The sequence below is a fragment of the Podarcis bocagei genome (assembly GCF_964188305.1).
Source record: "Podarcis bocagei genome assembly, chromosome: 7".
In the NCBI taxonomy this organism is placed as follows: domain Eukaryota; kingdom Metazoa; phylum Chordata; class Lepidosauria; order Squamata; family Lacertidae; genus Podarcis; species Podarcis bocagei.
In genome coordinates this window covers 30,563,051-30,580,512 of record NC_138132.1, presented here as the reverse complement: position 1 = coordinate 30,580,512, position 17,462 = coordinate 30,563,051, and the positions used below count along the sequence as shown (strand labels likewise).

The following is a 17,462-nucleotide window of genomic DNA, read 5'->3' as shown; positions in this document are numbered from 1 at the left end:
AATTGGAAACCGGAAATCTCTGTGCTGAGCCGTTAAGAGTGTAACAGTGCAGCCCTTCGTTCTTCCCCTTTGCCTCGACTCCTGTTGCCAACAAAGGAAAAGGGGGGAAGGAATCCTGTGGGTGCCCCCTGGCGGCGACCTAAGGGAGCCGCAGGAACAGAGTAAGGCTCGGGGCCGTATAGGGCATATGCAGCATGGGGGCCATTTTGAAACCAGAACGAGTCTGGGGGAATAACCATCCGAGGCCCAAGATGGAGGATAGTATTTTTTAATGCTTCCCATACATTAAAAAAAAAAATGCACAGCAAGTAGAAAACTAGCCTAGCAGGGAGAGGGGTAGGCCAATACCCCTGTGCTGTGCTAATCTTCTACTTGCAGGGAGTTGTTGGTGGTTCATCTTTTGTTGTTTGTCTGCTTCTCAGACATGGGAGAGTATTCATCAATGGGACTCCTCACTTTCAGGCTCATCATAAAAAAAGCCTTGTAACAAAGTTAATATGGCATAAGGCATGGATGGGGAACATGTGACCCTTCAGTTGGACTACAACTCCTATCAGCCCCAGCCAGCATGGTAGTGGTTATGGCATTGTAGTCCAACAAGACATATGAAAGTGGTATATTTTCCTCATCCTTAATGCAGAATATCGGATTAGGCCTGGAGAGACTCAGGTTTAAGTTCCCAGCTGGCAATGAAGCTCGCTGAATGGCATCCTCTCCAACACTTCTCTGATGAATATAGGGACATAGTAGTGATGTATGGAAGTGAGAGCTGGACCATAAAGAAGGCTGATCGCCGTAGAATTGATGCTTTTGAATTATGGTGCTGGAGGAGACTCTTGAGAGTCCCATGGACTGCAAGAAGATCAAACCTCTCCATTCTGAAGGAAATCAGCCCTGAGCGCTCACTGGAAGGACAGATCGTGAAGTTGAGGCTCCAATACTTTGGCCACCTCATGAGAAGAGAAGACTCCCTGGAAAAGACCCTGATGTTGGGAAAGATGGAGGGCACAAGGAGAAGGGGACGACAGAGAATGAGATGGTTGGATGGTGTTCTTGAAGCTACCAGCATGAGTTTGATCAAACTGCGGGAGGCAGTGGAGGACAGAAGTGCCTGGCGTGCTCTGGTCCATGGGGTCACGAAGAGTCGGACACGACTAAACGACTAAACAACAACAACTCCAGAATAATAAGGATTTTATTATTTATACCCTGCCCATCTATGGGTTGCCACTTTTGCATTTTGTCTGAAAGTGCACCGAGATCACATTGACATAGAGCTGAATAATGCTCTGCGCTGCAAAAAAAGGGCAGAATCTTGAAGATGTGCCTGCTCAAACAAGATTTAAACGTAAGTCTAGCAACCCGGAGTCATACAGAATAATGGGGGGGGGGGAGCACTTAGTAAAATGAAATGGGAAAGTCATTGGTGCACTGCAAAGCTTGCACGAATTGGGGGGTGGGGTGGGAGGTGGGGAGAAATAATCCCAACTGCTACAAAACAGAATGATGCACAAGCACAATATTTTAAGTGGGAAATAAAACTTTATTACATAGAAGATAAAATATTTAATGTCCATTTATCACTGTAAAAAAACAAAACACCCATTATGCCACTACTTCAAGTCTTTCTCAAAACTCACATTCTCTGCTGTGTCTTTGGCAAACACCACTTCTCCTACCTCCACAACCAAACAAGCTTTCTGTGTAACTGCAATAATTGCAGTGTTTTTCTCCATTTATCCCCGTCTTCATTTCCTTTCTTTAATTTTGCAGTTTCAATTACATTCCAGATTGTAGTCGTCTTGGATTATGGAATTGTCATCCCATGTTTAGTAAACCATGGGGAAAGCATGTCATAAGTATATTTGTGCTGCTTCCCTCATTGACATTTTCTTGCAAGTATTCAGCAGCCTCGCTCCCCAACTATTAAAAAGATAAAATGAAGTCTACAGCACTGAGAAAACAACAAGCAAAGCAAGTGTGCAGATTAAGTATATTCTCAACTGTTCTGTTGAGAACAGTGGTTACCTGAATGGAGGATGCAAACCTGAAGACAGATTCAAGCAGATTAAAACTCACCCACCTGCTGGCGCAGGAGTCCTTGCACTAGTGACAGTGAACACTGAATACTGTACAGCCCTTTGTAATACATGTGCATGCCACAATACTCATTCCAGCCCGACTGAACTAACTGGGTATGTCTCTTGTTCCAGGTGGGCCATCCAACACCCCTAGCTGTTTTAACTTGACCTACATCAAAACTAGAGTACACAAGAGACCTAGGACTCAGCTACATTAGTCAAACAATGAATTTCTGAATGCGTTATAAACATTGCTGGACTCAAAGTCCCATGATCCTTGACCATTGGCCATGATAGCTGGGGCAGATGGGGGGCTGGAGTCCAACAAAACCTGTGAGGACACAGGAGAAACTTCATCCCTAGGTCCCCAATCAAACACTGCAGCCTGGCAGAGTACCACTTGCAAAGAACGTGGCCCAGCTGTGTCTGCCCACCACCTCCCTCAGCTGTAGAGTGGTGGAGCCTGCAGGTGTCCGAGCCACCGTCTCACTCCCAGGAGATGCGTGGCTTGGGCGCGGTAAGTGCTGCCCCCTGCGGTGTGGTGCCCAGTGCCCCCCCAACTCCCCTAGCTATGCTTCTGAGATCCAGTTACTCTACTGTCCTTGTCCCTTTGTCAAATAGCTATGCACTAAATGGCTTCTGTTCTTTTCTCACACCTCCTGCAGAATGCATGCCTAATGCTGAATACCCCTACAAATAAAGATTCATCTAGTCTAGCATCCTGTTTGCCACCACAGGGAACAGCCAGATCCTTGTAGGAAACCAAGAGGCAATTTTAGTCACTGGCATCTTGCCTCCGGGTTAGGAGCCACTGAGAGGTCTATCCTTTTCCATGAATTTGCCTCATCCCTTTGACATCTGTTCTAGTGAGCAGGATATCTTGTGGCAGTGAATTCCTTTTTAAGTCAGCTATGGGGTATTGTCAGTTACTTCCTTTTGTCTGTTGTAAAAGCTATAACAAACTTATTCCTCACCAACCTTAAATTCTTGTATTGTGTAGGAGACAGCTTCTTCCCACCTCCAATGAGAAACTTATAAATGCTCTTGCTCCTAGTGCACTTTTGTTTTGTTTTTTCTAAACTATGAAAACTCCACATGATCATTTTTGTTGGGAAGCTATGCCAAAGCTTAGCCGTTTTGGTTGCTTTTCGGTACCTAGTTCAGCTCTATAGTTTTTGACACAAGTCACCCAAACTGTTACACAGCCATGGTTCAAACTGTCATGGTATGAAAGTTTCCTAATAAACTTGGACATGGAATTTACCTTGCCTGCTGCCATGCAGTTACCATTTTAACTGAGTTAACCACTACATCTCAAATGATCTATTTCCTGGTTAGTAACTGCCAATTCAGACCTTTTGTGTATATACAATGAGTAGTTTTGGCTACAAAATGAATCACTTTACATTTAACTGAAGCTTATAGCAACTCTTCCAATTACTTATGCCTCTGCTCTTACTTACCATATGGCTCTATGCTTAGATATTACAAATTATGTTATGTTCTCAAATATCTGGTTTACAAATCAAGCATGCCACTGTTTAATATACAATATTTCCTCTGTTATGCAATATACTGTGTTTAAAATTTAGATAATTGAAAGACATTTCTCTTAGGAGCACAACAACTATCCTACAGGCTATTCATGATCATGATCATTATCAATTATTATTATACACCAAGAAAGAAAAGAACATTTGGCACCCAAATGCCTTTATTTATTTTTTTGGACACATGAACACAAAATCCCTGCAGGCTAAAAAAAAAAGAGAAAAAAATACATTGCAGTTATACACAGCCAGCATATTATCGCAATAGGAAGGCTATTAGCCTACCTTCCCCACCAACAGGGGTTGTGTTTGTTTTTTAAAAAGAAAAAAGTACCTCGTATTGCTATAGACATACATCCAGTCCAATTTTAATAAAATACAATTTAAAACATTACAAGTCTAACAATATAGAAACAAAACAAAAAAATACATCAGAAGTCAAAAATGAACAAATGCAAACAAGTTTTACATACATGTTTCAGGCTCTAGACAGAAATATCACCAAAATGTGTCAATAGCAAGGTATAAAGAAACTCTTAAGTGATATTCACATATGATCTTTCCTCAAATTGCACAAGGGAAAAAACCTTGCAGTTCAAACAGTATTGATACAATGCCCTCCAAGCTCTACTTTCCTAAAATGAAAGCAGAGCAACTGCCTTGCTATTGAGCAAGAAGGGGGTAGAAAGATCTACAACACATCCACAAGGGTAGTTTTTTGGGAGTGGGGGGTGGGAGGTTGGGGTTGGAGGTTTGCTAACCTGTCAGAATTGCCTTTTCCCCAACACAACAGGTGGATAAAGGCTTTTGATATAAGGTTCATGTGGGGCAGAATGGGGTGAGGGCGGGGGGGGGGGAGGGGGCACTTCTAAATCATACTGATACATACTGCATGGAACATCTCTTTTGCATCCCTTGATTATGCCTCTTTGGGTGTCATCTTTAAACAGCCCTCAAGCAAAGAGCAAGCAACCCCAGCCTGCACCTCAAATCCGCTACAGAACAAAAGCTTTTCAGAGCCTCGTTTCGAATTTAAGTGCTTACAACAAGCAGAACAGGATAGGGGGAAAGCAAAAAGAGCATGGTGTTTTGGTTGGCTCTATAAACACCTTTTGCTCCTAAAAAAGTTCCCCTTTCTCCCCGCCCCAGTCCAAATTTGCTACATTTGAGAATCTTTCACAACATATAGCTAAACAATAGCCAACAGGCTTTAAACAAAAGGATAAAGCATAAAAAAACCAAACACCATAAGAACCTACAGCTACAGAATGCACGTCTTCCCATTGATTGACACATGCATAACAATTCAGTTCATCCCGTTTTCAGGGTGGGGGTGAGGTTAGTTCAGATGAGCAGAGTCAAGAGATTCTGCCATACAACAGCGTTGCTGCATCTGGATCTTGCAGTCATTAGTTCTGAAGACCTTTTTTGCTGCTGTTGCCACCCGTACAGCCCCTTGGATAAATCCTCAGCTTTTAAGCACTCCCACCCCAAAAGACATCATCACACTCTTCAGCAACAGAGAGTTAACTGAACATTTTTTTGCACAGAAAAAAATTCCAACAGGGGCAAAAATTAAAGGAAAATTCATGAAAAATTCCAAGAAAGTGCAAAAGTTGGCAAAAAAAAGCTCAGACATTTTTGGATGATAATTTTTTGTGACATTAATGCATTAAAAAGAATCCTGCTTATATATATATAACTTTTAAATACAGAAGACTTCAAAAGATAGCTGCGGTCTGTAATACATAAGAAAGATATAATGATTAGAACACGGTTTTGTTTTCCTACGATAGAAGACAAAAAAGATCATTTCATCTAGTCCTGCCTATTTTATGATGAACAAGTGAGTCAGAAAAGCCCTTTCCAGGGCAAGTTCAGATTCCTGCCTATGCAGTTCTGGACAAACTGCAAGTTATGTTAAGCACCCATTTAGTAATAAAAAAGCATGCTTTCAACTGGTCACTTTCTTTCTTTAGCAAATGCAGCCAAAGAAGGGGTGTGTGTGTCAGAAGGGTGGGATCCAGATTTGCCTTTGGTGACAATGACATGAGGAAGTAGGGAACTTTTGGCCCACAGGCTTTCCAGGCTGGTTTGGGCAACCATGCCTTCCTTTTCCTGACCTCGTGTCATATACAAAATGTCATATACAAAATGTACTACTGATTCTTCCTCAATAGCTAGAAATCAGTGCTTATTAAATATGGTGCCTTTTTCTATCACTCTGCACAGTAACCCCACCACGCCAGTCCTAATCCAGAAGCTCAAATGTTGTTTATAAGGAAGAAGAGTGGCCAACAGGAAATGTGTTGTTTTTTGTTTTTGTTTTGTAAGTATACTTAACATGTTGCTTGACTCCGATGTTCAAGAGAGTCAGACTTACCTGCAGACAGGCAAATTAGAGAATCTCTCTGCTCCACATGCACTAGGTGTGCTTGGCGCTAGGAAAAGCTACCTGCCTGATGATGTTACAATATACGTTTTTCTTCTTGACATACTCTCTCTCTCTATCCGAATTCACGTCCTTACCTAGTGCAAAAAAACCAAAACCATGCTACACACTAACACAGGTGCTTACTCGCTTCAAGGTGCCTTAGTTCTCCATTTGTTGGCCAGCAGGAGTTCGATTCTTGCATTTTCTCCCTGAACAGGTATTTTTTAAAAAGAAAAGAAAAGCAGCAGACCAACTGAAGCAGCACTCTTCCTCCCCACATGTCCTGATATTTATTACACAAGTGAGGTATTCTTAAGGTGAAAAGAAAACAAAAGACTTAAATACGTTTAAATAAATCTAGTATCTAAGCCTGGCCACACTATGCGTCAGAGCAGAGTTTGCTTCGCTCCTGTTTGATTGGGGGGGAAATAAAATTTTATAAGCTAGAACCCACAAGGGGGGGGGAGAGGGGGAAGGAGAAAGAGAGAGATTTCTAAGAGGAGCTTACAAAAACTGCTTTCAGAAGACTAATGTCAAGTGTATTTTGATACAGCTGACTGACAGTATTTAGAAATGTAAACTTTCCAAGTATCTACAAGCTCTATTTCAAAAGACTGAAGGAAAAATCTAAACCACATAGCATATTGCTGACCTTGAGGTCTGGATCCAAACGTTCGCAAGGTCACATGACTCTGCAACACCACCTGCTCACATCAGAGACTAGAGTGCAATTATTGGCAAAATCCCAATCTTTCACAGTGGCATCATCTCAGTTAAAAACTAGGAATTTAAAGCATATTGCGCTAACACTCACAAGCTAGTCTCAAGGCAGCACTACTATGGTCTGCAGATGCCCCACCCCACCCCCGCTTTTTGCATTACACATTTTAGTGGAAGAGAACCAAGCAAATAAAAGTTCTAATTTATAGAAATGGGTCGAGATCAACATTGAAATGTACACTTCACACATGCTAGCGAATGTTGCTGTACATGCGGGCAACCTAAACTCTCAGAAACAAAAGTTTTAAAATGCTGGTAAAAGTCTTCGATTGCTACTGTCACACTATACACAACTGTACATATTGGCAAAGCCTTCCCTATATATGGAACACCCACTTTCCAAGCTTATAAAAAGGGGCTAGACAGACCAATGGTGAATATAAAACAGTTAAAAATAATCATTTGTAAAAAGCATGAAGGGAGCCTTTTCTGATCCATTTAAGAACAAATTTCCTCTTCAGCAAAGTCAAGTCAATCTACACAAGAATGTTGGCTGTAACTCATGTAAAGTATTCAGCTAGAAAAGTTACTGCCAGGGTATTAAAAAAAAATTATTGCCAAAGTTAAAACCTTCTATGAAAAAGAGTATTAAAAATGACCTCAATTCATCAAACACAGCAGCATAAAATGGGCACTTTCGTAATGTCTGAAAAATACCTAAAACTAATCTTTTAGAACTTAGTCACATACTTTTTAGAGGGGGAAGCAGTTCAGCATTCTGAACCAGACAGTGGCAGTTGTGTGTAACCATTATGATTTTACTAGACCTGCCAGAGGGCATTGCTATCCGCTTATGTTACACATTCACAGAACAAGAACCACCAAGTTGAATTCGCAGTTATAGTGCAATTGTTCTGCAGCCCACGACTGCAGAGAGATTTACAAAAAGACTAGTAAAACTTAACGACAAAGCAAAAAAAACAAACAGCAATACCTCAGAAAAGTAATAGTTGTTGAAAGGTGTTTACAGTAAAAGTTCCATTTATAAAGTCTATATGGCCCCACACAGAAGAACAGTGGAATAAGATGTTTTGCCATATCTGGAGACTCACTAAGCAGTATGAAGAAGCCCAGGAGGAATTCAGCTTCTTGATAAGCTTAATGGGGGGACAAGGAGGTAACTTAAAATTGATTAGCAAAATATTTCAATAAAAACCTTTCGTGCCAAGTCCTTTAAAAATTTCTTTTTACGAGGATCAGCCTTTTGCGCTTTGAGGTAAAAATTCAGTCCAATGCAAAGACTGTCTATGAAATTCCTATTTACTGAAAATCACAAAATAAAAATGGCTCAATTGCGCCTGCATCGGATGTTGCTGCGTCAATTCAGTGCAACTGTCCCAAGCTGCTGGTGGTGGACAGCCTGAAATAAAAATGAGCCCTAGCCACCAGTGGTTGGTGGCCCGCCCAACTGGGCTACTGCTTCTGCCTCAGACTCTCAGATTCGTATCAGGCAAAATACATGGTGTGCTGGGTGTCATGGTGGATCTGCACTGCCTTGGCTAGGGCCTGAGGATCACGGCCGTTGCTCTGTCCTGAAACGTGGCTGCCTTCAGCACTGTGGGGGGAGGGAAACAGAAAAGATATTTAGTAAGGCAACATTGTCTCAATTAGTCAACATTTTCTTTATTTTTTAAAAATATATATAAATCACAACATCCTCCAAACTGAAAAGCAGTATACAGGAGGATAAAAGACGAAAAGTGCCAGCAACACCGAAGAACAAACAAACATAAAATACAGTGGTGCCTCGCAAGACGAAAAGAATCCGTTCTGTGATTCTCTTCGTCTAGCGGTTTTTTCGTCTTGCGAAGCAAGCCCATTGAAGGATTAGCGGATTAGCGCTATTAGCGGCTTTTAGCGGCTTATCTGCTGATCGGATCAGCTGATAAGCGGCTTAGCGGCTTAGAAAAGGGGGGGAAGGAAAAAAAACCAGCAGGAACTCGCAAGACATTTTCGTCTTGTGAAGCAAACCCATAGGAAATTCGTTTTGCGAAGCACCTCCAAAATGGAAAACTCTTTCGTCTAGCGAGTTTTCCGTCTTGCGAGGCATTCGTCTTGCGGGGCACCACTGTACAGTTCAAACTTCACAGTGACAAGTAGAAGACAATAAATGCATGCAAACGGCTGCTCTATGAAGGCTCGGAGTACAAGAAAAGGCCACCAAAACCAGAATGCCGTTGGTGCACAATTTGTTGCAAGGAACAGGGTCTCCTACCTAGTAAATGCTGCTGCACTAGAGGCCCTACTCTCAGTGGCTGCAAGATGAATGCAAGAAGAGTCTTGTTGCTGAGATCAGAGACCAAAGGTCCATCTAGTCCAGCAACCTGTTCTCACTGTGGTTAACCAGATCCCCGTGGGAATCCCACAAGAAGGATGAATTTCAGGGGCATCTAGCACGATTAAGAGAGCCTCCTCAGATTACCTGAGCAACTGAGCAGGCTGTAAGGTTGAAGGCAGGTTCTCAAGTAACCCGGTCCCAGGTTGTTCAGGGCTTTATATACCAACAGCAAAACCTTACGGTGGAATTCAACACAGCGCTAAATGGGGTATGCAATCTTTGATACTCACACTGAATACAAGCCCACAGTCTACCGCAGAGTAAGGAATTTCCAGCCACTGATTGCCTTTAAGTAAGGGAATATGGTCCTTGGGCTGAATAAAGTTCACCATCCCTTCCTGGCCTAGTGGTCCATGGAACAGAAGCATGCATGCCCCCCGACTACTCACCTGTCATGATCTTTGTCCACAAGATGGTATCTTGCCCTAAATGCTACCAGCCTGGCATAGTATGCAGGAGCAGGGATCGAGACAGACCGTGTACACCTGACGTAAGTGTGACACAGCTGGTATGTCAGTAACTGCAATTCATCAGCAGTGAAACAGTTGTCATCCCACAAGACTTGGTAGTGAGAAGGACGGCTAGTTCCCTGCAGGAAGAGAAGGCCAGGAAATCCACTATTTTTATTTTAGAAGACGTGTAACAAAAGATGAGTGACTGGGCCCCTGTCAGAAAGTCCTTTCTCTCTTTCTCCAAGGGTAAATTACATCTCGGGAATAAGAACCCCGTATATCCCTCTTCTTTTCCAGATCCCTCTTCTTTTCCAGAATATCACTAACGACAGAGGTAGAAAGAAGGAACTGTTCCACTGACTAAGAGGCACAAATGCTGTGGGCCAATTGAATTGTATTCATGCATTCTCCCCTCTAGCACACATTTTAATGGCTTAAATGAAGCTGCTGTAGGGCAGTCCCAATGCATATAAAAGTAAATGAACCATCAAAATATTATCATAACCAAAGCTGCAGATTACCTGAATTCCTGCATGGCTACAGAGGTAGAAGTCGAATTCAGAGGGATGTGTGATTGTGCTGTCCACAGTTGTGCCTGCTGGAACATTGCCACTTTTCCCCACCTATTAGATACATCAATGAGTGCCTTAGTATCTGCATCTGTGGCACAATTCAATGCCATTCAACCAACCAGTTGTTACCTTCTTGGCCACTTAACAGTGTCACACACTTCAAAATTTACCTTCCACCTTGTTCTTCAGCTTTGTATAATGTATCAGTTATGTCTAACTGGACTTAAAGCAACAGTAAGCATAGTTTTGCAGTAACAATAAAACGAAGTATACAACTGCCCTATTGCAGCTACGTTTGTTGTGATAAAAATGGCAAAGTCAGGTATGCTGTCTTGAACATCTTGGGGAAAAGGAAAGCTATAGATGAAATATACTGCATCTACTACTCTATTTGGCTTTTGGCTACCCTCAGTTTATAATTTATTCTTTACACCATTTTCAAAGTTTTAAGCTTTGAAGTTCAGGAAGAACTGCTGCCTGTCTTACAGCTATATCACATTGCCCTACAGCTTAGAGTTGCTATGCTTCTGACAGCAGACTTGCAGAATGGCCAAAAACAGCACTTTCCGTGTTATTCTGAACCTGAATCCCGGTGCTTACTTTGGTATCCTGCGCATCTGAGCATTTAGTTACAAATTATACCTTAAGAAATTAAGAACCCTTCTCAAGTCATCCTTTGTCTGGCTGCATGACATTTATTATTATTATTAATTTAATTTATACTCCTGCTCTATGGTTTTTTTCAACTTCACTTTGCAAACAGGCAATAAATAACATTATGAAATGTGCTAATACATTGCCTCTTTCCATCAAGAGTTATTTGGCAGCCCCGTACAAGATGTGGTCTAATGAGATGCCTCGTCATTCCAAAGGAAGCATTGCCTACCCTTTCAGATTTGTCAGCACAGAACAGCCTTGTGTGATGCCTTTTCTGAACAACTATGTAGGTGATTCCTGGTCTGTAGTCTTCCTCCAAACTGATGCAGGCCTTCCGGATTGCAATGAGTTCTGGCCAGGCCACCTAGAAAATTTAAGTGCTTGACATCAGCTACTTATCTGGATTGCACAAGGTCATAATTTTTATTGGATTTATCCAATACATACAACTCCTTACATAAAGGGCCAGTCAAAATAAAACAAACAAATAAATTGTCCAGTAGCACCTTAGAGACCAACTAAGTTTGTTCTGGGTATAAGCTTTTGTTTGCATGCACACTTCTTCAGATATACAGTGTGCATGCACATGAAAGCTTATACCCAGAACAAAATTAGTTGGTCTCTAAGGTGCTACTGGACAATTTTATTTATTTATTTCAACTGCATCAGACCAACATGGCTACCTACCTGAATAAAGGACCAGATTCCACTGGCACTCTAAGATTTCAACTTAAATGCCAATTCAAGTTGAGGATGAAGAAATACTTTTAGTAAAATAAAAGAGACTCAGATTTGGAGGCTGCCAGCCAACCAGCCTACTGTTTCAGCAAACAATGAGTAAGGAGGAAGCTTAACTGACACATTAGGACAGGGTTCAGTCATTTCAGGTAGTACCAAGTTTCCACACCCAAAGGAAAAGGCAGTTTCTCTTTCTGAAGATTAAACACCCTCTTCCTCATCATTAACAAATGTATAAGGGACTCTTTAAATGGTTCTAGAATTTAAATGACAACTACACACATCACACAAAAAACAATTTGCTGGAGAGACAGGCTAGAAATTTAAACAAAAACATGTTAGAATATGGCTCAGTCACTGTGTGTGGATTTTACAATACAACCACTCTTTCGGAGGGACGGGACATGGCATAGTTACTTGCAATAGTTGCTACTCTATAAAAATGCAAAGCAGTCACCAAGAAGTCGTCATTTTTCATAGTAAATTGCCTTATACAGAGTCCATCTAGCTCAGTACTGTCTTCACAAACTGGCATAGGCTCTCTGGGGTATCTGATAGGGGACATTCTCATTCCCAGCTCTAACTGGAGACACCAGGGACTGAACATGAGACTTTCTGCATAAAAGGGTGACTCAGTAGTCACAGATTGGTTTTCTCTTATTATTCCTTTATTTTTAATTAAACTTCTAAACTGGTCTTCAACCAAACATCACAGGGCAGTTTACAGTATAAAAACACAAAAATATATACTGTAATACCAAACGAAAACAATAACCGCCTACAGTACTGTTGTTATTATTTATTCAACTTATATACCACCCTTTTTAACCACTGCCATGTTTACCTATACCTATACAGAGTAGCATTTCTGCAAGGGGTGGGTATGCAACATGAACCAACAGGCTATTGGTCTGTGGATGTATCGGATCTCAAAAGTAACTGCAGTGGCACAGCCTGCATGTGATACTAATACTGGATCTCAAAATTGGATAATAAAGCTTATGAACTAAATGCTTTTTAGGACAGGCTTCCGCTTCATGCAACCTCATGGCACAAACTTCTCTGTCCAGAAAAGAAGTGGAGTCTCCTGGACCTTCCCAAGTTTGGAAAGCTAAACCTCCATGCAACATATAAGGATCTTGAGACAAATACCTGTTTCATCTGCCCTTCTGACACACCTCCCCTATAGTAGATGATCCGCGTGGGCTTGAAGCGGGTGGACTTATAGAACTGGATCAACAGTTCTCGCACCATGTTGGTCAGGTCCTGAATCACTTCCTGGCTGTACAGCAGCTCTTGGGAAGTTTCCTGGCGGGAAGTCTGTACTCGCACAGTGGCACAGTAGCGGCTAGGGTGGCCGTCCATGCTGCCTACGACAGCAGCGATGGAAGGCTTCTTCCCATCCCCAGCAGGCGGATGTGTGACATCTGCTCCCAGAAAGATCACTGGCTGCTGGAATACAGAGGGCCTGTTCAATTGAAAAGGAGAGGAAAAAAGTTTATACTGGAAATCAAGAAATGGGATGCATTTTCACATTCCCTTCCCCTGTCTTTTGACTTTATGCACCAATGTACACTGTCAGATGGGCAGAGTATCACAAGGACTGAACATTCTGCTGCTCCCATAGGCAATGCTGTAACTAACCATAAGTGCACCTGGTGCAAACCACATACTGTGCCCCCATGCCCCCACTATCTATACCAGGGGTCAACAACCTTTTTCAGCCATGGGCCGGTCCACCGTCCCTCTGACCATGTTCCTATGCCCCACAAATAACCCCAAGATGCATTTCATATAAAAGCACACATTCTGCTCATGTAAAAATACCAGGCAGGCCCCACAAAAAACCCAGAGATGCATTTTAAATAAAAGGACCCATTCTACTCATGTAAAAACACACTGATTCCCGGACCGTCCACAGGCCGGATTGAGAAGGCGATTGGGCCACATCCAGCCCCCAGGCCTAAGATTGCCTACCCCTGATCTATACATATTTAAATTAGAACCAAAGATTTAGAATTAGAATCAAATTAAGAAAATTTACAGTCAGTGGAGCCTGGTAACATTTTGACTTGGTAGGGCTACAACTCTTAACCTTGCTGTTTTCATCACAGTAGGACTTGCACAGCACTTATTTAAGGAAAGCATGTCATTACAGTTGTGCTGAGAGCCAAAAATTATTCTGTACATCTATGGACAGGGGAAGAGGTTTCATGTAAGAGGGCCCGACTATGATTTTCAGACAAGAATGACTCTGTACCTTTTATTAAGAAATTAGATATGTTTTTTTATTTATGTATTGAGTACATCTATACATCTATTACCATGAAACCAACACTTCTAAAATTTGAGAAACACTTGCTTTCAGTTGCATGCAACCCCCCTGCCCCTGCCAAAATTTAGCTTTTCATTATTCAAAACACTTTCTTTAAATGAAAAGAATGAGGTATTTCAGCCAATAGACAAAAATTATTGATTCATTTGATCAGTATAGCTGAGTCCTGAAAATGTGAAGTAATAATGTCTCATGTGCAGAGCACATCGCATCAGAACAATCACTACCAGCCTACGTCTGAGATTAGGGAGAAATACCTTTCAGGTTTGGGGAAGGATGTGCAGTCAGTCAGTGTGACATCCGGACAGGCACAGAGCCCAAACTTTTCGTTTTAGAAATTAGCTGATAAACTCACAAGAAAGCGAGAAACAGTTCATAGCACCCACATTTTCTTCCATTCTGCAATCAAGATATTCTGGGGGCACTTATTGGAAGCTGATCTACACACCTTTTCTGGAAAGGCTCTGGAACTGCACGTGGCTCAGACAAGCTGCCCTGCCCCACCCAGCAGCTGCTGCAGCTTTTTAATGAGTGAATGCAGGGAAATGGTTAATACAGAGTTTGCAGCTACACAAGCCACCCACCATTTCTCCTCCCAAACCATTTCACAAAAATAAATGCAAAACAATCAAGCAAAAATAGATAGGTATTTATTTATTTATTATACATGCGGTCTCCACTGTTGCTTGCCCTCTTTTTCTCTCAGCAATACCACAAAACAAAACAAACAAACAGCTCCTCAAAACACTCCCTCTTGCTTCTGTAATTACAGAAGATGCTAAAAGTTATGAGGAGGGTCTGGGCTTCAAGGAAAGAGCTCTGAACATGCTCATGGTGCAAGGCGGTTCTTCAAGGTTTTCAGGCAGTTCTTCCTAATCCAGTGGCTGCTGAACAGCCCTCAAAACAACAAAAGGAGAGAGAGCCCTTACAGGGGCTGAAAAGCCTGCAGTTCTCCTAATATTCAATAATCCAAATGTTCAAATGTCTTAATGTCAGTGGCTTTTCTTCCCAGAGACACATGTGAGGGGCCATTATTGCCATAGCTAGACATATGAAGGCATGGGATAGGCCCCGTAAAAAGGGGGGAAATCCTCATCTTCCCAAATTTTTCCTGTTGTTTTGTTTTCCAGTTATTGAACAATGGGAGCAGTTGTTCTATTTCAGTTTTTTCTTCAGGCCTTCACATCTCTAATAACGATCCTTTTAGGTTAGGACTGGCTGAGTGGTACAGAGAATGATTGGTCAGAGAACATGAAACTGACAAATGCCTCTGCAAGCCACTGCAACTTTATCAAAGTATAAAATATGTGTGGGAGAGGAAAGTGTGTATGTCCTTTTGAGATTTTTCTTGGGGCGGCAGCAGGGAGGGTTAAAGAATTGCTTGGCATTCTCATTGGGAATGCCAGCCGCCCTATTGGAAGAGCCTCCAGTCATTAAAATACTGCTTTATGACAGCATGCTAGTTTGTTCCAATTAAATTGAGGCACCAATAAACATCCTAATTTCACAAAAATCACATTAATGCAATTTATTAATCAATGGCAAAAATGAGCAAACATTCATTGCATTGGACGCAACTGAGCATTTTCCTACTCTGTGCCACACTTGCACCAACCAAATCTATTCTGGGAATTTTCCAAACTCTCCGGAGCTATTTTGTGGATAGTGGAGCGAGAGTAATGCACTCAAAGCAGCACACAGTCAAATAAAATTAAAAGAAAACACAATTACAAAATTAGGACAGAAAGATAAAAAATTTCCTAGTACCAAGCATGTCAAATGGTTGGGTCTCAACATCTATGATGACTTTAACAGGAATTCTAGTAAAGTTGTTTTAATGCTGCCCCCTATGTCGCAACAGCATCTAAATAAAGTGGGTTGTAATACAGAAAACTGTATAGTATGAAGTGTACACAGTGCTATCTTCTTCAAACAATGACAGAAGTGCACATGTAAAAAACACAGCAAATATTTTACTGGCATCTGGATGCCTCCCTATTAGGACCAAAAGTGAGATTTTAGGCTTATCAAGAATTTGCATATTACTATATAGAGTAATTTTTACTGGAAAGATGTTGGCGCCGTGCATTACAAATGGAAGGCATTCTAAACAATCATGCCTCACTTTGCTTCTCAACCAATATCAACCAGAGTGCCTGCTGCATTAGATTCCTAAAGGTATTAAGTTTAATCTGACCTTTGATGTGGTACAAGCACGTTGTTTATCCCACCAAGTTTTGCATTGATCTTCAGACATAAGTTGGACAGAGTCTGCGGAGAGGTTTTCACCACGTTTTTCACCTGAACACACTGGGTGGCCATTCCTAACAGAGTATCCCCGACACGTTTGACTTCAGCTGTAAAGGAAAGCAAGAATTTACTTCAGATAATCTTTGTTAAAAAACAAAAAAACTTTTTATTTTCATGGTACAGAAGATAAATTTTGAGAAAAAAATTGTTACAACAATAAACAACAGATAACTTGTCCAGATAAAATTACAGACTTTTATCATGTCATATGTTAAAAATTTCATTTGATTACTTTAAGAGTTCATGCCATGGAATCTCATGAGTGCTGGGTGGATTCCTCCCACAGTCTGAACAATTTATGTATTCAATAAACATTTGCCATATTACTTCAGACAATCTTAGCTAATATGCTCGATCTCGCCCACCATCAGTGACTAAGTGAAATGGAGAACCTGCTCAGTGAGTGTGTGGATTTATTTTGAGGAGCGGGGGGGGGGGGAACCTCACTGTGTTACATAGGAGGGAGGAAAAGGTGATGCCAAATAAATCATGTTTGCACGTTGGTCACAAATATTTTTGTTGGAACTGCAAAGTTATATTAAGTTTCATCTTCCTTACCATAGACTGGTGTCTTTCCAGGGAGAATCACTACAATCAGCTGAAGCCCAACATAAGTCAACTTCAAGTGTTTGAACATGGGCTCCACACTGTCGGCACCCTGTGCATATTTACAGAAACACGGTTGGCCCTGGATTGGCATCCCTGCATCCTTGGAGATTTTGCGCAGTTGATCAGTAAAACTCCTATAAACAAATTGTGCCTTTGAGGTTATCAGCAGCAACCTAAAATCCTGCAAGTTTTATCTCTATTATTCTGAGCACACCATGAGATTCACTGCTATGAGACATAATGGTGACTAGCTGAGCCTGTTTTAAGAGAGAAGAATTAGACCATTCCTAGAATATAGGTTTTGCAACAGTCATTAGCTATACTTGCTAACTGAAAATTCCACTTACAGTCACAGTACAACTCAGAATACCATGAGATAAAGATAAATGGGACAGCTATTCCCTTCAGGTCTTGCTTAATCTTCTAGAAGTGTTTGGCCTGTCACTGTTGGAAAAGGAACACCGGAATAAATGGATTTTAGTATAGTTAAATTATTATGGTTTTAATATGAAATTCCCAATGAAAATAAGCAAATTATATTGCAATTTTTAACTAGGATTGGGTAGATAGTTTCCAGTACACTTTCAAAAATCTAATAAAAATACT

At 41.3% G+C, this 17,462-nt stretch overlaps 1 protein-coding gene across 1 annotated transcript in view; it reads right to left on the bottom strand.

Annotated features, from left to right (window-relative positions):
* Positions 1-3,777: 3,777 nt before the first annotated feature.
* Positions 3,778-17,462, bottom strand: part of AGO4 (argonaute RISC component 4) — a 31,054-nt gene continuing 17,369 nt past the window's right edge. Inside the window, exons 12-18 of the mRNA XM_081200020.1 lie at positions 16,806-16,990; positions 16,135-16,294; positions 12,755-13,070; positions 11,094-11,228; positions 10,157-10,258; positions 9,573-9,772; positions 3,778-8,400 (exon numbers count right to left, since the gene is read on the bottom strand). Of these exons, the coding sequence (XP_081056146.1) occupies positions 8,292-8,400; positions 9,573-9,772; positions 10,157-10,258; positions 11,094-11,228; positions 12,755-13,070; positions 16,135-16,294; positions 16,806-16,990 (1,207 nt within the window). The 3' untranslated portion in view covers positions 3,778-8,291. The remainder of the gene's footprint in view (positions 8,401-9,572; positions 9,773-10,156; positions 10,259-11,093; positions 11,229-12,754; positions 13,071-16,134; positions 16,295-16,805; positions 16,991-17,462) is intronic.